The sequence below is a fragment of the Thalassophryne amazonica genome, chromosome 6 (assembly GCF_902500255.1).
Source record: "Thalassophryne amazonica chromosome 6, fThaAma1.1, whole genome shotgun sequence".
NCBI classification, from domain to species: domain Eukaryota; kingdom Metazoa; phylum Chordata; class Actinopteri; order Batrachoidiformes; family Batrachoididae; genus Thalassophryne; species Thalassophryne amazonica.
The window spans coordinates 84,231,483-84,258,496 of record NC_047108.1 but is presented as its reverse complement, the minus strand read 5'-3'; the positions used below and the strand labels follow the sequence as shown (position 1 = coordinate 84,258,496).

The window sequence follows — 27,014 nt, the reverse complement described above, 5'->3', positions numbered from 1 at the left end:
TGCAGATTTTCCTAGCCAGTAATTTTGTTGCCTTTGGTCCTGTTTCGTAGTATGTTTGTTTCAAGAATTTATATTTCTTTTCCTCCTCTTCTTTATGGATATCTGAAATTTTTGTCTTTATCTGTCGAATTAAATCAAGGGTCTGAGTAGATTGATTCCTAATATGTTCACTTTCCAAATTTTTTAATGTGTTTTCCAAATCATTAAGTTGTTTTTCTTTTGCCCTCTTAATAGCTGTACTCAATGATATAAATTTCCCTCTTATAACAGCTTTTAAAGTGTCCCATAAAATATTAGGGTTAACTTGTTCGTTGTCATTTAGCTGTAAAAAATTTTTTATTTCTGCTTTGACCTCTTTTATAACTTTTTTATTATTTAATAAGCTTGTGTTTAATCTCCATATTGTCTTTTTAGGTCTATTGTCAAGATGAAGCTTTAAATAAATTGGTGAATGATCTGATATATCCCTGGTACCTATATTGCAGCTTTCTATTCTGTCTATCATTCCTGAATACCAAGAAGAGATCTATCCTTGAGTATACTGCATGAGGGGGGGAAAGTAGGTAAAATCTTTTTCAAATGGATGTATCTCCCGCCATACATCCAGTAAATGTAAATCGTCCAAGCCCTTCTTTAACAGCTTACCCTGTGGTGTGACTGTCCTCTTATTGTTGGTTGTATCATTTGCATTCAATATTGTGTTAGTCACCTGCGCATATTAATATACCTTGTGACTCAGAGGATATTATTTCTAGGATTTTACCCAGGAAGTGCCGATCATAGTGTGGTGGAAAATAAACGGAGAGTAGTCAATTTATCCTCTATATTTCCCTGCACCATTATATACCTGCCTTCACTGTCCCGTTTTTGTTTAATAAATTCGAAATGCAGAGAATTATGTATTAAAACCGCTACCCCTCTTTTGCTCCCTGATTTATAAGAACTGTAGTAAGTGTTTCTAAATCCATATTTTTTTTTAATTTCTCGTGTTCTGTTTGAGACAAATGAGTTTCCTGGAGGAACATAATTTGAATTTTCTCCTTTTTTATTTTGGACATTACTCTACTCCTCTTAATAGGGTTGTTCATACCATTAATGTTCCATGAAGCTGCTCTAAAATTATTATTAGTCATACCCGTACACCTGTTTACTTACGCCGACTACACAATAAGAACAAAAACCATTTGAACGTGGAACAAGTAAAAAAACAAAAATAAGAATGAAATAAAGACTTCCAACCTTAGGGCCTCGTTCTGCCCTATCCACCCAGTACGTCCTATCCAGTCTTGTAGGAGAGATAATCCCATCCATGATAGGGTCTCCTTTTCCACTTGAAACAGTGTTCCTTCTCCTTTAAGCATAGCAAACATTTATCCTGATCATCACTAAAAAGTTTAGTTGACAGGGGGTCAACGAGACATAGTCTTCTAGTTATAAATATTCAGATGACATTAAGTAGGTCTCATTGTTAAACAGATTATACTTGCTGTCGGAATTCACGGAGTTTCTCGCGGGCGCGATCAATGTGTGAACAGCTCACTTTGTTCCAGTGTGTGTCTCTGGAAAGTCGAGGCCCATCCTCATCTCTCGGGCTTGGCACTTGTATGGAGTATCCCCTTTTCTTCATGTCCTCAGCCGCCTCCGTCGCATCCTTGTACAAACATGGACCCTCTTCCCAGTGGATCCTCATCTTAGCCGGGTACGGTGTTTGAAAACGAATCTTTGCCTCCTTGAGGATCTTCTTGATGTGCTTATATTCTTTAAGCTTGTTTACTTCTGTCGGCAGGTCATGTGCAAATGCGATCCTGTTACCCTCAAAGGTTATCTTTTTTTCCCATGCCGCTTTTAATATCTTCTCTTTCATGCCGTAGGTGAAAAAAATTGACCAAGATAGATCTTGTTACCGTATTATCCCGGGGATTCCGACCTAATGACCGGTGTGCTCTCTGTATCTGTAGATCCAGGTCTTCCTTCAGGGAGAGTTGTTCTTTTAGGAATGCTGTCATGAACGCTAACATAGCGCTCCCTTCGGCCCCTTCTTTAACACCGTAAATGCGGATATTGTGGCGGCGCGATCTCCCTTCTAAGTCGGTAACTTTGTCCTGAAGTGATTTTTGCTGTTTAAGACAATCGAGCAGTGTGTCCCTCAGATCCATGTTCACTGTCTCGAGATCGTCCACACGTTGTTCCAACTCTGTTAGCCTTGAGCTCTGGTTGCGAATATCCGCGCTCACCTCTTCCAGCTTCTGATTCACTTCAGCCTTGAAGTTACTCAAATCTTGTTTGATATCCCTCTTCATTACGTTAATGTCATTTTGCATTTCTTTTATATTACCGCATAAATTCTGTAAGGCTTTAGCAGTAGTTAGCTCGCTTCCTTCATCTGGCTCTACGGCCTGCATCATGCTTATCTGGTCCTCAGCGTTTGAAGAATTAATCTTCTCTTGGCTGTCGTTTTTTGGACCCCCTTGTCTCTTCTTTGATCCAACTCCACGCATAATATGTCATTATAAACATGTACAAAGTCAATTTATTGAGTTTTGTGGAGTTTTTCTAACATCTGATCAGGACCGTCGAGGTTCTAGACCGCCATCTTGAAGCGCTCACCCGGAAGTCCCCACTGTTATTTTAGAGTGTAAATATGTTAGAGTGCAAATATGTTAGAGTGCATGAGTAGCATCTTTCCTTTGCCCTATGCTCGCAAACAGCTATGTTGCATAGGTACATTGATATTCACAATGAGTTAGACAATATTTAGTCACTTTCCCTAGATTAATGCTTTTTCTAAGAGTGTAAGCAACACTGTAGTACATTCGAAGCATCCCTACTTAGCCTTAATACATTTTTCATAACCTTCAAGTTTATATTATGAACTTAAAAAGACATTTGGATAAGAGTTTGTCATGAATTATATGCTGTAGAAGGCTGAAAATGGTTATTCTCTTAAACCCAAGTTTTTAGAGTGTAGACGTTTATGGATTCAATGTCTCCCGATCTTATATACTTCAGGACACTATAAAGTACCTCTGATAAAGTTTTGGCGCTTTTGTAAAAAAGTGCATGATTCCCCTAAAATTTGTCCCTTAGCCGCCGGACTATGTGGCTAAATGTTTGTTTGAAGACTACATTAGACACCATGGTGTGCCTCACAGCTTGCATACTGACCAAGGTCGGCAGTTTGACTCAGATCTTCTCAAAGAACTGTGTTCCCGGCTGGGAATACAAAAAACAAGGACTTCTCCTTATCATGCTATGTCAGATGGCATGGTTGAAAGAACAAACAGAACCATAAAGGACCAGTTGGCAAAATATCTCTACACGAGAGGGGGTGAATGGGATGACCACCTGCGGCAGGTTCAATTTGCATACAACACAAGGGTTCACTCCTCCGCCAAACACACTCCTTTCTTCCTCACCCATGGAAGGGAGGCCAGTTTGCCTGCAGATCTCCTCCTGGGAGACACCCCTGGAGTGACAAAAGCTACCCCCGGTACATATGCCAGTTCGGTTCTAAGAAAACTTTGCAGTGCTTTTCACTCTGTTGTTCATCACATTGACACAGCAGGTGCTCAACAAAAACACTAGGCAAGGCAAGGCAAATTTATTTATAGAGCACAATTCGTACACGAGGCAATTCAAAGTGCTTCACAGCTTCATAAAAATTACAAGATACAAATAAAATCACAAGACACACAAAATCATAAAAACATAAATATCATTTAAAAACTACATTTAAGGAGAAGAGGGCAAATAGATGACTCTCAGTTGTCGTACACCAAGCTGAAAAGAACAGTTTTCAGCCTGGATTTGAACATTGTCACAGATGAAGCCTGTCTCACCATTTCAGGGAGTTTATTCCAGATTTTAGCTGCATGAAACTGAAACATTGCTTCTCCGTGTTTAGTCCTGACTCTGGGGACCAGTAGGAGACCAGTCCCAGAGGATCTCAGAGCCCGCGATAGTTCATATGGCTCTAACATGTCAGAGATGTACTATGGTGCTAAACCATGAAGAGACTTGTACACAAGCAGAGCTGTTTTAAAGTCTATTCTCTGAGCGACTGGAAGCCAGTGCGACTAGAAGCCAAACACTACTATGACCGTCACCTGAGACACACAGCCTATGAGCCAGGTGACCTAGTTTGGGTTGATCTACCAGCCTTTGCTAGACAAAAGCTTTCACCTAAGTGGACTGGCCCTTTTAAAGTGCTGCAACGCTTCGGCTCAGGCACGAGTGACCTGGGAGTTGATTATGAACTTTTAGACCAGCGAGATTCAAGGGCTAAGCCTAAGGTCATTTCACTACAACCGCCTGAAACCTTACCGCTCCGCCTGGTCAGCTTTACCTTCAGGACTGACACTGCCAGTAGATGGCCCTGGCTCCGCACCACTCACTGTGCTCTCTGGGAGCAGGCCCTATGTTTACCGGGGCCCATCCACTCAAGACTGCACTGTGCATCCAGTTAAGACCCCAACTGTTGCTGCTCCGCCTTCCCACACTGCCACATCACAAGAGGGAGATGCTGCAGTAGGAACCACCAGTGAGCTGTCTCCTGTTGGCCAGCCTTCAGCAGATGTGAGAACCAGGGCTGGACATTGTGTGCGTCGCCCAATACGTTACAGACCCGATGAATGAAATGGACCATGGATTGTGAAAGCACGGTTATGCAAAAAAAAAAAAAAAAATTGTTCCTGATGGTTTTATGGTTCTTGTTATATTGCCCTCATTTGTGTGTGCTTGTTGTATTTGCTAATGTGCTAATGATTAAAACAAACATTTTGTGTTGTGTGGGCATAAAAGTTAGTGGGCGCCGTTGAGGCGAAAGAGGGGAGAGAGGAGAAGAAGAGGTGGTTAAGGCTGTGTGTGGGAGCTCACTAAAAGGAGTTATGAGAAAGACTATTCCTTCACACACACCCACGTCGCTTACATTAACAGTGCGACTGGCCACACATTTTCTAAGTGCCAAACAAGCGGTGTTAGATGTGCATGCATGTCACCTGGAATTTGGCCGACACCTGCCGCGAAAGGGTTCGAATGGGCTCTCACAGCCACATTCTGTCTTTCAACCGCTGTTGTGCGCAAATAGTTGTAGCAACAGGTGTATGATGCATTGGAGGCAGCTATGAATTTACACATATTGCATACGATTCCTACTTCATGTGCACTTCGACCACATTTGTACTATGTGTGAAGGGGGCCCTTAACAACTGAATGGAATATGTTTTTTTCTTTATTTTTTCTGAAGTAAACTTAAAATCTTCAAATACGCCTTGCAGTTGCAGTGGGACCCAAAGTAGCACCATTTCAGCTCACCAACCATCCTGCTGAAATTTCAGCAGGCTTTTGCATTGGGGTTGTCTGGGCCCATGCTCATAATAGGCGTGTTGGTCTTACATGCCCCAGAAAGGAACCCAGCTTTTGGTCTTTCATAAAGCTGTCAGCCATATTTTCACTGCAGTCCGCACAGCTTTCCCTGCAGTCACTGTAACTTTCCCCAGGGTCAGTGTCCAAACAGGTTTTATAAGCTTCAAATATAACTTGCCCTTGATTTTATATTTTGCTTGATTGTATAGTACAACCCCAATTCCAATGAAATTGGGATGTTGTGTGAAATGTAAATAAAAACAGAAAATGATTTGCAAATCCTCTTCAACCAATATTCAACTGAATACACCACAAAGACAAGATATCTAATGTTCAAACTGAAACACTTTTTTTTTTGTTTTTGTGCAAATATTTGCTCATTTTAAAATGGATGCCTGCAACACATTTCAAAAAAGCTGGGACAGGGGCAACAAAAGACTGGAAGAAGTTGATGAATACTCAAAGGACACCTGTTTGGAACATTCCACAGGTGAACAGGTTAATTGCAAACAGGTGAATGTCATGATTGGGTATAAAAGGAGCATCCCCAAAAGGCTAAGCTGTTCACAAGCAAAGATGGGGCAAAGATCACCACTGCGTGAAAAAATAGTCCAACAGTTTAAGAACAATGTTTCTCAATGTTCAATTGCGAAGAATTTAGGGATTCCATCATCTACAGTCCATAACATAATCTTCACATGCCCGTATATAGAGGGGGTTCAGGGGGTTGATTTTTTTCTGATCTGGATATCAACGTTATGTATTTTCTTTTCATTGATAATAAGCAACAAGCACTAACTGTTACACAGCTATTATCACAGACCCTCAAGTTTCAATTTCCTCTGCCAGAGTAATCCCTTAAGTGATGAAAGCGGAAACTGCTAGATAAACTTTTCCCATGGGGGTTGAGAATTTTTGCTCCCTGGTCCCTATCCTCCTCTGATATCAAACAGATTAGTGGATGTGGTTGGCTCTCACTGCGGTATTGTATCACTTCCTGTTCCGGAGCACAGCGGTGTTTTTCTGTATCTGTTAGCTGTTTAATCTGCGCAGTTAGATTGATCTAGTTATCTAGATTACGATTTGTTTCCCAGTGTAATCTTTACGTGCCTTAACTAAAGCACTCCTTCTGCTGAATCACCTCTAAATTATTTACACATTATTCACTTTGCGTGTTTTTAGGAATCCGCTAGCTTAGCGTAGCTACTAGCTCTTAGCCGATTTAGCATGGCGGCTTCTCCTGTCTCTCCCGCACTTTTCTGCTCTGGGTGTGAAATGTTTAGTTATTCCTCGGCCTCCTTTAGCAGTAACGGTACTTGTAATAAGTGTAGCTTATTCGTAGCTTTGGAGGCCAGGCTGGGCGAATTGGAGACTCGGCTCCGCACCGTGGAAAATTCTACAGCTAGCCAGGCCCCTGTAGTCGGTGCGGACCAAGGTAGCTTAGCCGCCGTTAGTTACCCCCTGGCAGATCCCGAGCAGCCGGGAAAGCAGGCTGACTGGGTGACTGTGAGGAGGAAGCGTAGTTCTAAACAGAAGCCCTGTGTACACCGCCAACCCGTTCACATCTCTAACCGTTTTTCCCCACTCGACGACACACCCGCCGAGGATCAAACTCTGGTTATTGGCGACTCTGTTTTGCGAAATGTGAAGTTAGCGACACCAGCAACCATAGTCAATTGTCTTCCGGGGGCCAGAGCAGGCGACATTGAAGGAAATTTGAAACTGCTGGCTAAGGCTAAGCGTAAATTTGGTAAGATTGTAATTCACGTCGGCAGTAATGACACCCGGTTACGCCAATCGGAGGTCACTAAAATTAACATTAAATCGGTGTGTAACTTTGCAAAAACAATGTCGGACTCTGTAGTTTTCTCTGGGCCCCTCCCCAATCAGACCGGGAGTGACATGTTTAGCCGCATGTTCTCCTTGAATTGCTGTCTGTCTGAGTGGTGTCCAAAAAATGAGGTGGGCTTCATAGATAATTGGCAAAGCTTCTGGGGAAAACCTGGTCTTGTTAGGAGAGACAGCATCCATCCCACTTTGGATGGAGCAGCTCTCATTTCTAGAAATCTGGCCAATTTTCTTAAATCTGGCCAATTTTCTTAAATCCTCCGTGACATCCAAACCGTGACAGCTTCTCTCCCCCTGCCATCCCCTCATTACCCCATCCCCGTAGAGACGGTGCCTGCTCCCAGACTACCAATAACCAGCAAAAATCTATTTAAGCATAAAAATTCAAAAAGAAAAAATATAGCACCTTCAACTGCACCACAGACTAAAACAGTTAAATGTGGTCTATTAAACATTAGGTCTCTCTCTTCTAAGTCCCTGTTGGTAAATGATATAATAATTGATCAACATATTGATTTATTCTGCCTTACAGAAACCTGGTTACAGCAGGATGAATATGTTAGTTTAAATGAGTCAACACCCCCGAGTCACACTAACTGTCAGAATGCTCGTAGCACGGGCCGGGGCGGAGGATTAGCAGCAATCTTCCATTCCAGCTTATTAATTAATCAAAAACCCAGATAGAGCTTTAATTCATTTGAAAGCTTGACTCTTAGTCTTGTCCATCCAAATTGGAAGTCCCAAAAACCAGTTTTATTTGTTATTATCTATCGTCCACCTGGTCGTTACTGTGAGTTTCTCTGTGAATTTTCAGACCTTTTGTCTGACTTAGTGCTTAGCTCAGATAAGATAATTATAGTGGGCGATTTTAACATCCACACAGATGCTGAGAATGACAGCCTCAACACTGCATTTAATCTATTATTAGACTCTATTGGCTTTGCTCAAAAAGTAAATGAGTCCACCCACCACTTTAATCATATCTTAGATCTTGTTCTGACTTATGGTATGGAAATAGAAGACTTAACAGTATTCCCTGAAAACTCCCTTCTGTCTGATCATTTCTTAATAACATTTACATTTACTCTGATGGACTACCCAGCAGTGGGGAATAAGTTTCATTACACTAGAAGTCTTTCAGAAAGCGCTGTAACTAGGTTTAAGGATATGATTCCTTCTTTATGTTCTCTAATGCCATATACCAACACAGTGCAGAGTAGCTACCTAAACTCTGTAAGGGAGATAGAGTATCTCGTCAATAGTTTTACATCCTCACTGAAGACAACTTTGGATGCTGTAGCTCCTCTAAAAAAGAGAGCTTTAAATCAGAAGTGCCTGACTCCGTGGTATAACTCACAAACTCGTAGCTTAAAGCAGATAACCCGTAAGTTGGAGAGGAAATGGCGTCTCACTAACTTAGAAGATCTTCACTTAGCCTGGAAAAAGAGTCTGTTGCTCTATAAAAAAGCCCTCCGTAAAGCTAGGACATCTTTCTACTCATTACTAATTGAAGAAAATAAGAACAATCCCAGGTTTCTTTTCAGCACTGTAGCCAGGCTGACAAAGAGTCAGAGCTCTATTGAGCTGAGTATTCCATTAACTTTAACTAGTAATGACTTCATGACTTTCTTTGCTAACAAAATTTTAACTATTAGAGAAAAAATTACTCATAACCATCCCAAAGACGTATCGTTATCTTTGGCTGCTTTCAGTGATGCCGGTATTTGGTTAGACTCTTTCTCTCCGATTGTTCTGTCTGAGTTATTTTCATTAGTTACTTCATCCAAACCATCAACATGTTTATTAGACCCCATTCCTACCAGGCTGCTCAAGGAAGCCCTACCATTATTTAATGCTTCGATCTTAAATATGATCAATCTATCTTTGTTAGTTGGCTATGTACCACAGGCTTTTAAGGTGGCAGTAATTAAACCATTACTTAAAAAGCCATCACTTGACCCAGCTATCTTAGCTAATTATAGGCCAATCTCCAACCTTCCTTTTCTCTCAAAAATTCTTGAAAGGGTAGTTGTAAAACAGCTAACTGATCATCTGCAGAGGAATGGTCTATTTGAAGAGTTTCAGTCAGGTTTTATAATTCATCATAGTACAGAAACAGCATTAGTGAAGGTTACAAATGATCTTCTTATGGCCTCGGACAGTGGACTCATCTCTGTGCTTGTTCTGTTAGACCTCAGTGCTGCTTTTGATACTGTTGACCATAAAATTTTATTACAGAGATTAGAGCATGCCATAGGTATTAAAGGCACTGCGCTGCGGTGGTTTGAATCATATTTGTCTAATAGATTACAATTTGTTCATGTAAATGGGGAATCTTCTTCACAGACTAAAGTTAATTATGGAGTTCCACAAGGTTCTGTGCTAGGACCAATTTTATTCACTTTATACATGCTTCCCTTACGCAGTATTATTAGACGGTATTGCTTAAATTTTCATTGCTACGCAGATGATACCCAGCTTTATCTATCCATGAAGCCAGAGGACACACACCAATTAGCTAAACTGCAGGATTGTCTTACAGACATAAAGACATGGATGACCTCTAATTTCCTGCTTTTAAACTCAGATAAAACTGAAGTTATTGTACTTGGCCCCACAAATCTTAGAAACATGGTGTCTAACCAGATCCTTACTGTGGATGGCATTACCCTGACCTCTAGTAATACTGTGAGAAATCTTGGAGTCATTTTTGATCAGGATATGTCATTCAAAGCGCATATTAAACAAATATGTAGGACTGCTTTTTTGCATTTACGCAATATCTCTAAAATCAGAAAGGTCTTGTCTCAGAGTGATGCTGAAAAACTAATTTGTGCATTTATTTCCTCTAGGCTGGACTATTGTAATTCATTATTATCAGGTTGTCCTAAAAGTTCCCTAAAAAGCCTTCAGTTAATTCAAAATGCTGCAGCTAGAGTACTGACGGGGACTAGAGGGAGAGAGCATATCTCACCCATATTGGCCTCTCTTCAATGGCTTCCTGTTAATTCTAGAATAGAATTTAAAATTCTTCTTCTTACTTATAAGGTTTTGAATAATCAGGTCCCATCTTATCTTAGGGACCTCGTAGTACCATATCACCCCAATAGAGCGCTTCGCTCTCAGACTGCAGGCTTACTTGTAGTTCCTAGGGTTTGTAAGAGTAGAATGGGAGGCAGAGCCTTCAGCTTTCAGGCTCCTCTCCTGTGGAACCAGCTCCCAATTCAGATCAGGGAGACAGACACCCTCTCTACTTTTAAGATTAGGCTTAAAACTTTCCTTTTTGCTAAAGCTTATAGTTAGGGCTGGATCAGGTGACCCTGAACCATCCCTTAGTTATGCTGCTATAGATGTAGACTGCTGGGGGGTTCCCATGATGCACTGTTTCTTTCTCTTTTTGCTCTGTATGCACCACTCTGCATTTAATCATTAGTGATCGATCTCTGCTCCCCTCCACAGCATGTCTTTTTCCTGGTTCTCTCCCTCAGCCCCAACCAGTCCCAGCAGAAGACTGCCCCTCCCTGAGCCTGGTTCTGCTGGAGGTGTCTTCCTGTTAAAAGGGAGTTTTTCCTTCCCACTGTAGCAAAGTGCTTGCTCACAGGGGGTCGTTTTGACCGTTGGGGTTTTACATAATTATTGTATGGCCTTGCCTTACAATATAAAGCGCCTTTGGGCAACTGTTTGTTGTGATTTGGTGCTATATAAAAAAAATTGATTGATTGATTGATTAGTAGGCTTGTAAATACCCATGTAGACACACAATTACACTTGTCTGGTTTGTAAAAACATGTTTGTATGTATAAGCTGAGAAATAATGGGAGCTTCTCCTTCCTGTTGCAAATATTTGCGTGGGATTTATTATGCGAATTTCGCGAGTTAAACAAGGTCGCCAAATTAAATACCGCTATTTTAACACATAACGTACATATACGTACATATTCATAATGTAAACGCGAATATTAATACCGCTAAATACGAGGTCTGTTAGAAAACTATCCGACCTTTTTATTTTTTGCAAAAACTATATGGATTTGAATGATGTGTGCTTGCATCAGCCAAGCTTGAACCTTTGTGCGCATGCGTGAGTTTTTTCACGCCTGTCGGTTGCGTCATTCGCAACTGACAGGCAGGTATAAAGTTTGCATTAATGTTATCTTGGTTCTTCCTGGGTGGTTCTTATGGCAAATGATCCAATCCCAAGCAAGGACTATTTGTATATAAAAATGTATTTCCTAAAATGATACAATTTGGGTTTCAAATGAAATTTATGTAGCTTTTTACCCCTCGAAATCCTCAAAAGCTTCTGCTTCGGGGGGCTTCACCCCCCTGAGCCCCCCACAAGGGCGTTGCCCCTCGACCCCACCGGGGGCCCTGTGGCCCACTGGACCCCCAACTCAAGGATCTGAACCCCCCCTTTCACATTCCTATATACGGCCCTGCTTCAGATTCAGAGAATCTGAAGAACTTTCTACACGTAAGCGGAGGCGATGGTCTAGTGGTTAATGCATTGGACTTGAGACCAGAAGATCCTCGGTTCAAATCCCAGCCTGACTGGAAAATCACTATCACGAAGGGACCTTGGGCAAGGTCTTTAATCCCCTATTGCTCCCAGTGTGTAGTGAGCACCTTATTTGGCAGGACCCTGACATCGGGGTGAATGTGAGGCATTATTTGTAAAGGGCTTTGAGTGTCTGATGCAGATGGAAAAGCGCTATATAAATGCAGTCCATTTACCATTAAATGCCTGTGAGCTTCGATCCCTCAGGCGTCACTGCATCAAAAACCGACATCATTGTGTAAAGGATCTTACCGCGTGGGCTCTGGAACACTTCAGAAAACCATTGTCAGTTAACACAGTTCGTCGCTACATCTACAATTGCAAGTTAAAGCTCTACCATGCAAAGTCAAAGCCATACATCAACAACATCCAGAAACGTCGGTGCTTTCTCTGGGACTGAGCTCATTTGAAATGGACAGACGCAAAGTGAAAAAGTGTGCTGTGGTCTGATGAGTCCACATTTCAAATTGTTTTTGGAAATCATGAATGTTGTGTCCTCCAGACAAAAGAGGAAAAAAGACCATACAGATTGTTACCAGCACAAAGTTCAAAAGCCACCATCTGTGATGGTATGGGGGTGTGTTAGTGCCCATGGCATGGGCAACTTGCACATCTGTGATGGCACCATCAGTGCTGAAAGGTACATCCAGGTTTTGGAGCAACACATGCTGCCATCCAAGCAATGTTTTTTCAAGGATGTCCCTGCTTATTTCAGCAAGACAATGCCAAGCCACATTCTGCATGTGTTACAACAGTCGCTTCATAGACTGTGGATACTAGACTGGCCTGTCTGCAGTCCAGACCTGTCGCCCATTGAAAATGTGTGGCGCATTATGAAGCGCAAAATATGACAACGGAGACCCCGGACTGTTGAACAACTGAAGTCGTACATCAAGCAAGAATGGGAAAGAATTCCACCTACAAAGCTTAAACAATTAGTGTCCTCAGTTCCCAAATGCTTATTGAGTGTTGTTAGAAGGAAAGGTGATGTAACACAGTGGTAAACATACCACTGTCCCAGCTTTTTTGAAAGGTGTTGCAGGCATCCATTTCAAAATGAGCAGATATTTGCACAAAAGCAATCAAGTTTATCAGTTTGAACATTAAATATCTTGTCTTTGTGGTGTATTCAATTGAATACAGATTGAAGAGGATTTGCAAATCATTGTATTCTGTTTTATTTACATTTTACACAACGTCCTAACTTCATTGGAACCGGGGTTGTACCTTAAAATAAATTGCTTGAACTTTGTTACATAAATAGAAATATACTTTGCTTGTAAAGTGATGTTAAATAACACAGCAAACAAAAATATTCAAGCATAGTCTACTAAATGTACATCAACCCGGAATGAAGTACCACTAGTCCTAACAACTGGGGGTCATGGACCCATTCAGACTGCAAAATGGGTCCAGGAGACAAAACAGGATTCAAACCTTTTGCATGAACTTGTACTGCAACAGCATCAATGTCATGAAATTGATTAAAAAAAAATGTCTGCATGACTGTGATCTCACCACTCTGGAACGGGCCACTACATCTCTAACACTGCGAATCATCACATCCTCCACCTGTAGCAACCACTTCTCAACAGCTCCCTTGGCATCTGACGTAGAGACCTTCTCGATGAGCTGAACACGCTCCCCTTCACTACTATACATGGCCTACATAGCAACAGCACATAACTTAATAATGCTTTTTAGTGATGAAATAACAGGATTATAAAACAGATATGGAAGAACAACATTTTTGACTACCTTACCTGAATACTCAGATCTGGTAAGAAGTCCAGTTTGAAAATGCCTTCAAAGCACTTCTTCAAATGAGGTTGCACTTGCAGTGGGTCCTTGGTTTCAGAGAGAATCTCCAGCATTTCATCATTCGACAAGAAGAAAAACCTGGCAATAGCATTGGTAGCAAGTGTCAAAGTCTGAGATATGAGCAAAGTTCTGTCCAAGGCAAACTGATTTCTCTGTGTACCGTGGAAAGAAGAGACGCTTCTTCTCCAGATAGGCATTTAGTCCTTTCATGATGTTATCAAGAAAGTTGTTGGATTCTTGCAGTTGTTCAAGCAAACCTGGCAATGAGGTTACCTCCAAAACCTGTGATTATATACAGGTACCACCATTTTCAGTCCACATGATCACCATAAAACCCTTCTGCAACCTACCTTGGGGTTCTTGACACAGTGCCTCATGACCCATTTCCAGTGTTTGTCAACAGTTTGAAAAAGTTGACCCTCTTCTGGAATCTGCTGCATGATATCCTGAGAAGAGAAGATTGGCTCCAAATAAAGCCACTGTGCCTGCACCTTCAGCCACTCATCAATGGTTTCCTGGATATGGATCAGACGCTCCTCCCATAGCTAAGGTCACAAATAAACAGTTAAATCTCTGCAAAACTTGGAAAGAGCAGAGGTTTAAAGGACATGTCACATGTTTTTTTAACGTCCCAGTTAGCAACACAACATCAAAGTATTCATGATTGTAAGTCTCTCCGCACACGTGCTCATACTTAGTAGTATCTGATGTTTTTATTGCTCTCCCTGAGCGAGTTAACAGGTACATTTCGGGGAAACGAGTCACTCAGCAATTCTCGGCGTGTGACATACATATTAGCAAAACAGAAACATCCCGATGGCTGAAAGGCAGAGCGAAAAAAAATGTGGTTATGTCCAATAACAAAGCTCTGGAGCTTTTCTTTGAATGTGATGGCTTGGATTTACAGAGCAGATGACACACTTCACCCCGAAACTTAACTTTTTCAGAGTCTGTTGGATTTTGGGACTGTGGTGACACGCTGTTTGTGTCACAGGATGCTGGTTTATTGCCGCTGTGAACATATATGATGGCTGTTTTATTGCTGGTGTGTACATGTACGTGGAATGTCTCTGTGACATTGTTTTTCAGAGGCAACATGATATATATGTATATATACGAGGTCTCTTAGATAATAAACCGACCCTTTTATTTTTTTTTTAACTATATGGATTTGAATGACATGCGATTACACCAATCATGCTTGAACCCTCGTGCGCATGCGTGAGTTTTTTCACGCGTGTCGGTGACGTCATTTCCTTGTGGGCAGGCCTTGAGTGAGATGTGGTCCCGCCCTCTCGGCTGAATTCCTTTGTTTCACACGCTGCTCGAGACGGCGCGCGTTGCTTTATCAAAAATTTTTCTGGACCTGTGAGGAATATCCGAGTGGACACTATTCGAGAAATTAAGATGGCTTTCTGTGAAAAGTTTAACGGCTGATGAGAGATTATGGGGTGTTTCTGTCGGTGTAAGGACTTCCCACGGAGCGGGACGTCCTGCAGCGCTTCCAGGCGCTGTCGTCGGCCTGTTTCGAGCGTAAAACATCCTAATTTAAGGCTTAATTCACCCAGGACATCGTGAGAGAACAGAGAAGATTCAGAAGAGGCCGGCATGAGGAATTTATGCGGACATTCCACTGTTTAAGGACATTTTTTTAATGAAAGACGTACGCACAAATTCGCCGAGTCGTTTCCGTGACGACTCGGCAAATCTGTGTGCACCGCGACAGGAAAAACACCTCCGTGTTGAAAACCATTTGTAGAATTCAGGCGGCTTTTAATGGCTTTCAACAAGTGAGTAACTGAGAAATTGTTTAACAGCTTGGGCATGTTCCAACTTGCCCGTTAAGATTTCCAACGGAGGTGTTTTTCCTGCCGCGACCCACCGCGGTCGGGTCCAGCCCAACATGCGACTCTGCCCGCACGTTCTTTCATTACAAAATGACCGTTAACAATGGAATGTCCGAATAAACTCCTCATGCCGACTTCTTCTGAAAGTTCTCTGTTCTCTGACGAATTACTGCGTCAACAGAGCCTGAAATGTGGAAGTTTTCAACTTGAAACGGCGAGACGCTGCCGCCTCGAAGCGCAGATCGCCGTCAGGCGCCGTGGACCGTCCTTAAAGCGACACTACCAGACCAAAATCTCTCATCAGCCGTTAAAATTTTTACCGAAAACCAGCTGAATTTATTGAATGGTGTCCACTCAGTTGTGCCTTACAGTTTTGAAAAGATTTTTATCAAACAAAGCAACAGTCTCTGAGCCATTCCTAAACAATGAAAAAAAAAATCGATGAGCGGGTGGGCCACTCCTCACTCAAAGACTGCCCACAGGCGAATGACGTAACGGACAGGCGTGAAAAAACTCTCGCATGCCCACGAGGGTTCAAGCATGTCTGATGTAATCACACGTGATTCAAATCCATATGGTTTTTGAAAAAATAATAAGGTCGGATACTTTTCTAATAGACCTCGTGTATATATATATAATTTTTTAACAGTTATATACAACACTTCTAAGCATTTTGTTTTGATTTTAACAGGCTACGTTTATGGCTAATGGCCATGCAGGTACACTAAACCTTCTCAGGACTGATGCTTTTACCTTGACTGCATCACTTAAAAATGAGTCATCATAACACGACATCACATTTATGTAAACTTTGGAATTAATCTGTGCCTCAGTTCTTAATGTTAGAAGCTACATTCCAGTGAAGTGTGTGCTGGGATGATTGTAATAATAACATCACTGCTGTCAGAAATACACGAGTACTCACAAGTACTTTGTTTTTAGAAGTCATCATAGCTGTTTGTTGCAAACGCCATATTCTTTGAAACCGGTCACGGAAGTGCACAAACAAATCCTGGTGGATCATCGGATGGACACTAACAGCCTAAATCTTAATTGTTATGATTTCAATGCGACATGTCCTTTAAATGTCTGCACATATCCATGCAACATCATTAAATAGAAAAACTTTTAGATTTGAATGTAACCTTGATCTTTTTTTCTAAGGGCTTGATGAAGGGTGAACCCCTCATGGTTTGAGTCTTTACAATCTGATCATCTAGCATGGTCTGCACTTCATCCAGTGCAGTTAGGATAGACACTCCCGTCTCCCTGTAAGGCTGATGGCAGAAAGAAATGCCATGCCAGATATTCACCATAGACTGCATTGCCTTCTCCAAGGAAAACTCCTGTTGAGTTAAATAGTGTAGACATACAGAAAAGTTTTAAAATGGCAGTGTATGTACATTAACTTAACATTACTGAGCTTACACGTTAAGGGCCCATTCACACTATGACATGGCTGATGTAGCAGATTCTCAAAAATCTCTGAAATGTCAGAGAAGGCTTGGGTCCAAATGTCCTATCTTCAACGCAGGTTGACATAGCTCAGTGGAAGGGGACATTGTACTGGCAGAGCTCAAAGTTTGTTGATGGGTCCACTGACTTATAATATAACATAGTTCAACTTTCGCCATCAGAGGGCGGACATGACAAACATCAGCGTTGCCCAACCGAAACTGACATAGCTCCTGCTGAGTCTGGCAGACCTCAGAGATGGTCGACAATCAACTTTTTACTCTCCCTCGCCAAACGCTGTCAGAATGTGAATGCACCCTAACAAGTGCAGAAAAAAAAATTCAGATCTTCTTACTTTGCTCGCAGCAGCACTGATGGACTCAAACTGTTCCAGGTAAAGAGAGAAGTTTTGTTTCACAAATTTCCGCAGTGTGGTACAAGAGTCAGGAGTGAGGTCATACCCCACAATGTCTGACATCTGCTTCCAGTGACGCGCTTGGATACCTGGATTACACACAATGGACACAACAGGAATGTGTTCCTGTTGACACAAGAAAATTTTAAACAAAGAAGTAAGAATCAATAGGCTTTGAGATGTCATCCAAGAGTTGTTTTCTGTGAAATAATGGTCACATGCAGTACCTTGAACTTTTTGAGCTGCTCCAATACTGCAGAGCACAAAATTACAGTGGGACTCTCCTGCTTGCTTGAATCATCTCTACCAGAATGCTGCTTGGATTTCTCCATCATTTGTGCAGCCTTATTCTGTTTCTGTTGGAAAAACTTTTGCATCTTGTAGAGCTCCCGAAAAAACTCCTCTAGCTCTAGTTCCATGCCCTCACCATTCAGGTCCTTGAAGGAACCATCCATCCATCTGAACAAACAAAAAAGATTATATATATATATATATATATATATATATATATACTCAACAAAAATATAAATGCAACACTTTTGGTTTTGCTCCCATTTTGTATGAGATGAACTCAAAAGATCTAAAACTTTTTCCACATACACAATATCACCATTTCCCTCAAATATTGTTCACAAACCAGTCTAAATCTGTGATAGTGAGCACTTCTCCTTTGCTGAGATAATCCATCCCACCTCACAGGTGTGCCATATCAAGATGCTGATTAGACACATGATTAGTGCACAGGTGTGCCTTAGACTGCCCACAATAAAAGGCCACTCTGAAAGGTGCAGTTTTGTTTTATTGGGGGGGATACCAGTCAGTATCTGGTGTGACCACCATTTGCCTCATGCAGTGCAACACATCTCCTTTGCATAGAGTTGAAGAGAACACCTCTCCAACGTGCCAAACGCCAGTGAATGTGAGCATTTGCCCACTCAAGTTGGTTACGACGACGAACTGGAGTCAGGTCGAGACCCCGATGAGGACGACGAGTATGCAGATGAGCTTCCCTGAGACGATTTCTGACAGTTTGTGCAGAAATTCTTTGGTTATGCAAACCGACTGTTTCAGCAGCTGTCCGAGTGGCTGGTCTCAGACGATCTTGGAGGTGAACATGCTGGATGTGGAGGTCCTGGGCTGGTGTGGTTACACGTGGTCTGCGGTTGTGAGGCTGGTTGGATGTACTGCCAAATTCTCTGAAACGCCTTTGGAGACGGCTTATGGTAGAGACATGAACATTCAATACACGAGCAACAGCTCTGGTTGACATTCCTGCTGTCAGCATGCCAACTGCACGCTCCCTCAAATCTTGCGACATCTGTGGCATTGTGCTGTGTGATAAAACTGCACCTTTCAGAGTGGCCTTTTATTGTGGGCAGTCTAAGGCTCACCTGTGCACTAATCATGGTGTCTAATCAGCATCTTGGTATGGCACACCTGTGAGGTGGGATGGAGTATCTCAGCAAAGGAGAAGTGCTCACTATCACAGATTTAGACTGGTTTGTGAACAATATTTGAGGGAAATGGTGATATTGTGTATGTGGAAAAAGTTTTAGATCTTTGAGTTCATCTCATACAAAATGGGAGCAAAACCAAAAGTGTTGCATTTATATTTTTGTTGAGTGTATATATATACACACACACACACACACACACACACATCAGGTCTATTAGAAAAGTATCCGACCTTTCTATTTTTTGCAAAAACCTGATGGATTTGAATCACGTGTGCTTGCATGAGCCAACCTTGAACCTTCGTGCTCATGCGTGAATTTTTTCACGCCTGTCGATTGTGTCATTTGCTGGCAAGCAGCCTTTGTGTGAGGTGGTTTGTCGTGCTTTCGGTGGATTTTCATTGTAAGGAAATTGGCGGAACGACTGGAGCAGCACAACTGCATCAAATTCGGAAATTGCCTAAGAGGTGGACATCAGCACTTTTTCGGCATACGAGGTCTGCGAGAAAAAAAAGTACCTTTTAATTTTTTTCAAAAACTACATGGATTTGAATCACGTGCAATTACATCAGCCAACCTTGAACCCTCGTGCGCATGCGTGAGTTTTTTCACGCCTGTCGGTTACGTCATTCGCCTGTGGGCAGGCTTTGAGTGAGGAGTGGTCCACCCCCCTCGTCGGAATTCCTTTGACTTCTTCCTGAGAGACTGGCGCTTTGCTTTATCAAAATTTTTTCAGAACCTGTGAGGCAGATCGAAGTGTATGGAGTTAAAATTGTCTCAATATTTGTAAATGCACGCAGGGTGATCTACAAATCATTGATTTGCAAATGTGTTCAGATATCCACAAATGCAAATTTCATATTTGTAATTTGTAAATTGGTCTTCGCAAGTAATGTATTTGCAAATATAAAACTTAATTTGTAAAAAAAAAAAAAAAAATTTTACATTTGTAAAACTGGAAATTGTATTCGAGTTGAATTTCAGCATTTGTGGATCACCAATTACACGCATTCACTTTCCTCTGACATTCATTTTGAGACACTTCGCGAACACAGATCCACAAATGCTGACTGATTCACAAATACACACGCACACTGGATATCCACTAGATGGCAGTGTGGTTCCATTCAAACTATATGCTCCCGGATGACTCTAATCGTGATCATTACTGAGTATTTAAAATGCTTATCGCAAAGCGTTCTTTTTTTACGACATAATGGACGTTTTATAAGTCCGCGGATGCTGATCTGTGTGTTACAGGTACAAATCAGTTTCCTCGGATCCGCGGAGCCTAGCTGTTGCGACAGTTGTCGTAAAGCGGGACTGGTTGGTTGCTGCGGTGACGCTGTGTGGCTCCTGTGCGAAGCTTAGCTAAATGTAGCAACTTTTAGAACTTTCACTTTGTCTGTGTCACGGAGCACGCACAGGCGCAATGCTGTTTAATACGCTTATTTGAACCACTGCGTTAAAGAGTACAACACTAACACCCCCGCCCCCTTTCCCATGATGAAATCCACGGACACATAATTAAAAAAAAAATAATTCAGCTTGCCACATCAATGAATGGAACCACACTGCCATCTAGTGGATATCCAGTGTGCGTGTGTATTTGTGAATCAAATTAAGTTTTATATTTGCAAATACAAAATTATTTGCAAAGACCAATTTACAAGTTACAAATATGAAATTTGAATTTGTGGATATCTGAACACATTTGCAAATCAATGATTATTTTTAGATCACCCTGTGTGCATTTACAAATGAGACAATTTTAACTCCATAGAAGTGGACACCATTCGAGAAATTCAGATGGTTTTCGGTGAAAATTTTAACAGCTGATGAGAGATTATGGAGTCTTACTGTCGCTTTTAGGACTTCCCACGGAGCGGGACGTCGCGCCGCGCTCTGAGGCGCCGTCGTCAGCCTGTTTTGAGCTGAAAATCTCCAAATTTAAGCCTATGTTGACCCAGGATGTCGTGAGAGAACAGAGAAGTTTCAGAAGAGCTCGGGATCAGCAGTTTATCCGGACATTCCACTGTTAAAGGAGATTTTGTAATGAAAGACGTGCAGACGGATTGGCGCGTTGGCAGGCAGCCGGCGCTGCGCGCTGCCACAGAAAAAGCACCTCCGTGTTGATAACCATTTGTAAAAACCAGGCGGCTTTTGATGGCTTTCAGTAGAGTATCTGAGAAATTGTTTAACAGCTGGACATGTTCCAACTTGTCCTTAAGGCTTCCAACAGAGGTTTAGAAATGATCCGGTGGTTTGTGGCTCTCGATGGCGGCACGGAGCGCGGCGAGCTGAGCGTCTTTAAAGCTGTAGTAACAGTCATTCTCTGTGAAGCCCGTAAAATTTTCACCGAAAGCCAGATAAATTTTTCGAATAGTTTCCAGGTGCCAGTCTCTAACAGTTGCTGAAAAAATTCTGATGGAAAAAAAGCCCAAATCATTCCACCATTTCCTGACAATGAAAATCCGCCGAGGGGGTGGACCACTCCTCACTCAAAGCCTGCTCACAGGCGAATGACGCAACCGACAGGCGTGGAAAAACTCATGCATGCGCACGAGGGTTCAAGCTTGTCTGACGCAATCACACGTGATTCAAATCCATATGGTTTTTGAAAAAAATAATAAGGTCAGATACTTTTCTAATAGACCTCATATATATATATATATATATATACACACACACAGTGGGGTAAAAAAGTTTAGTCAGCCCCTGATTGTGCAAGTTCCCCTACTTAAAAAGAGAGAGGTTTGTAATTATCATAGGTACAATTCAACTATGAGAGACAAAATGAGAAAAAAAAAAATCCAGGAAATAACACTGTAGGATTTTAAAAGAATTTATTTGTAAATTATGGTGGAAAATAAGTATTTTGACAATAACAAAAGTTCAACTCAGTACGTTGTAACATATCCTTTGTTGGCAATGACAGGTCAAATGTTTCCTGTAAGTCTTCACCAATTTTGTACACACTGTTGCTGGTATTTTGGACCATTCCTCCATGCAGATATCCTCCAGAGCAGTGATGTTTTGGAGCTGTCGCTGGGTAACATGGACTTTCAACTCCTTCCACAAATTATGTCTGGTGTTGAGGTCTGGAGACTGGCTTGGCTTCTCCAGGACCTTGAAATTCTTTTTATGGAGCCACTCCATTGCCTGAGTGGTGTGTTTGGGATCATTGTCATGCTGGAAGACCCAGCCATGTTGCATCGTCAATGCTCCCACTGATGGGAGGTTTTGGCTTAAAATCTCACGATACATGGCCCAGTTCATTCTTCCCTTAACACAGATCAGTCGCCCTGTCCCCTTTGCAGAAAAACAGCCCCAAAGCATGATGTTTCCACCCCCATGCTTCACAGTAGGTATGGTGTTCTTGGGATGCAACTCAGCATTCTTCTTCCTCCAAACAGTACGTTTTTACCAAAATGTTCCATTTTAGTTGCATCTGATCACATATTCTCCCAGTCCTCTTCTGGATCATCCATATGCTCTCTGGCAAACTTCAGAGGGGCCTGGACATGTACTGGCTTAAGCAGGGGGACACTCGTCATCAGGTCCCTCTGTGTAATTTCAATTTATTTTCATTTACTCGTATATAGCACCAAATTACAACAGAGTTGCCTCAAAGCGCTTCACACAGGTAAGGACTAACCTTACCAACCCCCAGAGCAACAGTGGTAAGGAAAAACTCCCTCTGAGGAAGAAACCTCAAGCAGACCAGACTCAAAGGGGTGACCCTCTGCTTGGGCCATGCTACAAACATAAATGATAGAACAATTCACGGACAAATATACAAGAAATGCTATTGGCGCACAGGACAGCAGGATCCCCAACACGAATACTACTCCCATCTCTGGATGGAGCTGCACCTTAAACAGAGAGAAAAAACAGAATCAGGCATCAGAAAGACAAAAAAAAAAAACTGTATAATTTGCCAGCATTAAACAACAAGAAAAACAGAGAAATACTAAGTTGATCGCCGGCCACTAGCCCTAAACTTCACTAAAAGACCCAGAATTTAGGTAAAGTTGAGGCCGTGGCCCGCTCCAATTACTAATAAAAGAATTAAAAGAGTAAAAAGTGTAAAACAAAAACTGTACCAGTATGCTAGCCATATGAAAGGGAAAATAAGTGCGTCTTAAGTCTGGACTTGAAAGTCTCCACAGAATCTGACTGTTTAATTGATGCAGGGAGATCATTCCACAGAACACGGGCATGATAAGAGAAAGCTCTGTGACCCGCAGACTTCTTATTCACCTTAGGGACACAAAGTAGTCCTGCACCCTGAGAACGTAAAGCCCGGGCTGGTACGTAAGGTTTAATTAGGTCAGCTAGGTAGGGAGGTGCCAGTCCATGAATAATTTTATAGGTTAGTAGCAGAAGCTTAAAATCTGATCTCACTGGGACAGGAAGCCAGTGAAGGGATGCTAAAATGGGTGTAATGTGGTCAAACTTTCTGCTTCGTGTCAAAAGCCTGGCTGCAGCATTCTGAACCAGCTGGAGACCCCTAATGCTAGACTGCGGTAAATCAGAAAATAGAACATGGCAGTAGTCCAATCTAGAAGAGATAAATGCATGGATCAGGGTCTCAGCATCAGCCATAGACAGGATGGGACGAATCTTTGCTATATTTCACAGGTGGAAAAAAGCAGTCCTAGTAATATTTCTAATGTGGAGGCCAAAGGACAACGAAGGATCAAAAATTACCCCAAGGTTCCTCACTTTGTCAGTGTGATGTATGACAGACGAGCCGAGGCTGAGCGTTAAGTGGTCAAGTTGATGCCGATGTCTCACTGGACCAAGAACCATCATTTCAGTCTTATCAGAGTTTAAAAGTAGGAAGTTTCTAGACATCCAACTTCTCACTGCTGCAAGGCAATCTTCTAAGGATTTTATGTGAACGAGATTACCAGCAGTTATCGGCATGTATAACTGAGTATCATCTGCACAGCAGTGAAAGGTAATCCCAAAACGCCGCAATATGTGCCCAAGGGGTGCTATATAAAGGGAGAAAAGCAGGGGGCCTAAGACAGACCCCTGTGAAACCCCAAATTTCATGTCACTAAGGTTAGAGGTAGTGTTACTGTACAAAACACAGTGAGAACGACTGGTCAAGTATGACATCAGCCATGCAAGGGCACTCCCAGTAATCCCAAAGTGATTTTCCAGCCTATCAAGTAGAATATGATGATCCACTGTATCAAATGCAGCACTGAGATCTAACAGCAACAGAACCGTAGCGGTGTCCGAATCCATTGTAAGCAGAAGATCATTCACCACTTTAGTGAGAGCCGTCTCTGTGGAATGATATTTTCTAAAAGCAGACTGCAGATGGTCTACGAGCTGCCGTGACACCACTTTTTCCAGAATTTGAGAAAAATGATAGATTTAATATTGGCCAATAGTTTGTCAATACACTAGTTCTGTCTTGTGTGTTTTGTCAGTACACTGTAGTTCTGAGATTTTTGTTCACCGTTCTCATGATCATTTTGACCCCACGGGATGAAATCTGGCATGGAGCCCCAGATTGAGGGAGCTAATCAATGGTCTTGTATGTCTTCCATTTTCTTACAACTGCTCCCACAGTTGATTTACAGTTGGATTTGGAGGGCTCTCTGTTGGGACTGTTTACACAGAGACTGCTACCTGCTGCTTTGGACTTGAACTAACAGTCTTTTTCAAGACTTTACTTTTTTTTACTTTTTAATTTTTTTTTTAACTTTTTACTGTGCTCCAACGCCTAAGGAAGACCTCTAACGGTCGAAACATCGCGACGGAGCACTTTTATCAGCTAACTTTTATTAGCGTTGGCAGGCTAACTAGCTTGCTAACGCTTTCGTTTTTATTTTTTTTTATTTTTATTTTATTTTAGCACCGTTGTCGTGCGTTGCCTGTGCTGCTTCATGGCCTGTTTGGTGCCTTGATTGGGGCACTCCTTCTGCTGAATCACCTTTGGATTATTTGCACATTATTTACTTTGTGTGTTTTTGGGAATCCGCTAGCTTAGCGTAGCTACTAGCTCTTAGCCGATTTAGCATGGCGGCTTCTCCTGTCTCTCCCGCACTTTTCTGCTCTGGGTGTGAAATGTTTAGTTATTCCTCGGCCTCCTTTAGCAGTAACGGTACTTGTAATAAGTGCAGCTTATTCGTAGCTTTGGAGGCCAGGCTCCGCACCGCGGAAAATTCTACAGCTAGCCAGGCCCCTGTAGTCGGTGCGGACCAAGGTAGCTTAGCCGCCGTTAGTTCCCCCCTGGCAGATCCCGTGCAGTCGGGAAAGCAGGCTGACTGGGTGACTGTGAGGAGGAAGCGTAGCCCTAAACAGAAGCCCTGTGTACACCGTCAACCCGTTCACATCTCTAACCGTTTTTCCCCACTCGACGACACACCCGCCGAGGATCAAACTCTGGTTATTGGCGACTCTGTTTTGAGAAATGTGAAGTTAGCGACACCAGCAACCATTGTCAATTGTCTTCCGGGGGCCAGAGCAGGCGACATCGAAGGACATTTGAAATTGCTGGCTAAGGCTAAGCCTTAAATTTGGTAAGATTGTAATTCACGTCGGCAGTAATGACACTCTGTTACGCCAATCGGAGGTCACTAAAATTAACATTAAATCGGTGTGTAACTTTGCAAAAACAATGTCGGACTCTGTTGTTTTCTCTGGGCCCCTCCCCAATCAGACCGGGAGTGACATGTTTAGCCGCATGTTCTCCTTGAATTGCTGGCTGTCTGAGTGGTGTCCAAAAAATGAGGTGGGCTTCACTGATAATTGGCAAAGCTTCTGGGGAAAACCTGGTCTTGTTAGGAGAGACGGCATCCATCCCACTTTAGAGGGAGCAGCTCTCATTTCTAGAAATCTGGCCAATTTTTTTGGATCCTCCAAACTGTGACTGTCTAGCGTTGGGACCAGGAGGCAGAGCTGTGGTCTTATACACCTCTCTGCAGCTTCTCTCTCCCTGCCATCCCCTTATTACCCCATCCCTGTAGAGACGGTGCCTGCTCCCAGACCACCAATAACTAGCAAAAATCTATTTAAGCATAAAAATTCAAAAAGAAAAAATATAGCACCTTCAATTGCACCACAGACTAAAACAGTTAAATGTGGTCTATTAAACATTAGGTCTCTTTCTTCTAAGTCCCTGTTGGTAAATGATATAATAATTGATCAACGTATTGATTTATTCTGCCTAACAGAAACTTGGTTACAGCAGGATGAATATGTTAGTTTAAATGAGTCAACACCCCCGAGTCACACTAACTGTCAGAATGCTCGTAGCACGGGCCGGGGCGGAGGATTAGCAGCAATCTTCCATTCCAGCTTATTAATTAATCAAAAACCTAGACAGAGCTTTAATTCATTTGAAAGCTTGTCTCTTAGTCTTGTCCATCCAAATTGGAAGTCCCAAAAAACAGTTTTATTTGTTATTATCTATCGTCCACCTGGTCGTTACTGTGAGTTTCTCTGTGAATTTTCAGACCTTTTGTCTGACTTAGTGCTTAGCTCAGATAAGATAATTATAGTGGGCGATTTTAACATCCACACAGATGCTGAGAATGACAGCCTCAACACTGCATTTAATCTATTATTAGACTCTATCGGCTTTGCTCAAAAAGTAAATGAGTCCACCCACCACTTTAATCATATTTTAGATCTTGTTCTGACTTATGGTATGGAAATAGAAGACTTAACAGTATTCCCTGAAAACTCCCTTCTGTCTGATCATTTTTTAATAACATTTACATTTACCCTGATGGACTACCCTGCAGTGGGGAATAAGTTTCATTACACTAGAAGTCTTTCAGAAAGTGCTGTAACTAGGTTTAAGGATATGATTCCTTCTTTATGTTCTCTAATGTCATATACCAACACAGAGCAGAGTAGCTACCTAAACTCTGTAAGGGAGCTAGAGTATCTCGTCAATAGTTTTACATCCTCATTGAAGACAACTTTGGATGCTGTAGCTCCTCTGAAAAAGAGAGCTTTAAATCAGAAGTGTCTGACTCCGTTGTATAACTCACAAACTCGTAGCTTAAAGCAGATAACCCGTAAGTTGGAGAGGAAATGGCGTCTCACTAATTTAGAAGATCTTCACTTAGCCTGGAAAAAGAGTTTGTTGCTCTATAAGAAAGCCCTCTGTGAAGCTAGGACATCTTTCTACTCATCACTAATTGAAGAAAATAAGAACAACCCCAGGTTTCTTTTCAGCACTGTAGCCAGGCTGACAAAGAGTCAGAGCTCTATTGAGC

The 27,014-nt window shown here is 42.1% G+C and overlaps 1 protein-coding gene across 1 annotated transcript in view; it reads right to left on the bottom strand.

The window, feature by feature from the left end:
- The window catches only part of dnah12 (dynein, axonemal, heavy chain 12), a 184,148-nt gene that overhangs the window by 124,077 nt on the left and 33,057 nt on the right, over positions 1–27,014 (bottom strand). Inside the window, exons 16-22 of the mRNA XM_034172638.1 lie at positions 17,536–17,767; positions 17,249–17,434; positions 16,584–16,784; positions 13,942–14,136; positions 13,752–13,873; positions 13,534–13,669; positions 13,289–13,435 (exon numbers count right to left, since the gene is read on the bottom strand). Of these exons, the coding sequence (XP_034028529.1) occupies positions 13,289–13,435; positions 13,534–13,669; positions 13,752–13,873; positions 13,942–14,136; positions 16,584–16,784; positions 17,249–17,434; positions 17,536–17,767 (1,219 nt within the window). The remainder of the gene's footprint in view (positions 1–13,288; positions 13,436–13,533; positions 13,670–13,751; positions 13,874–13,941; positions 14,137–16,583; positions 16,785–17,248; positions 17,435–17,535; positions 17,768–27,014) is intronic.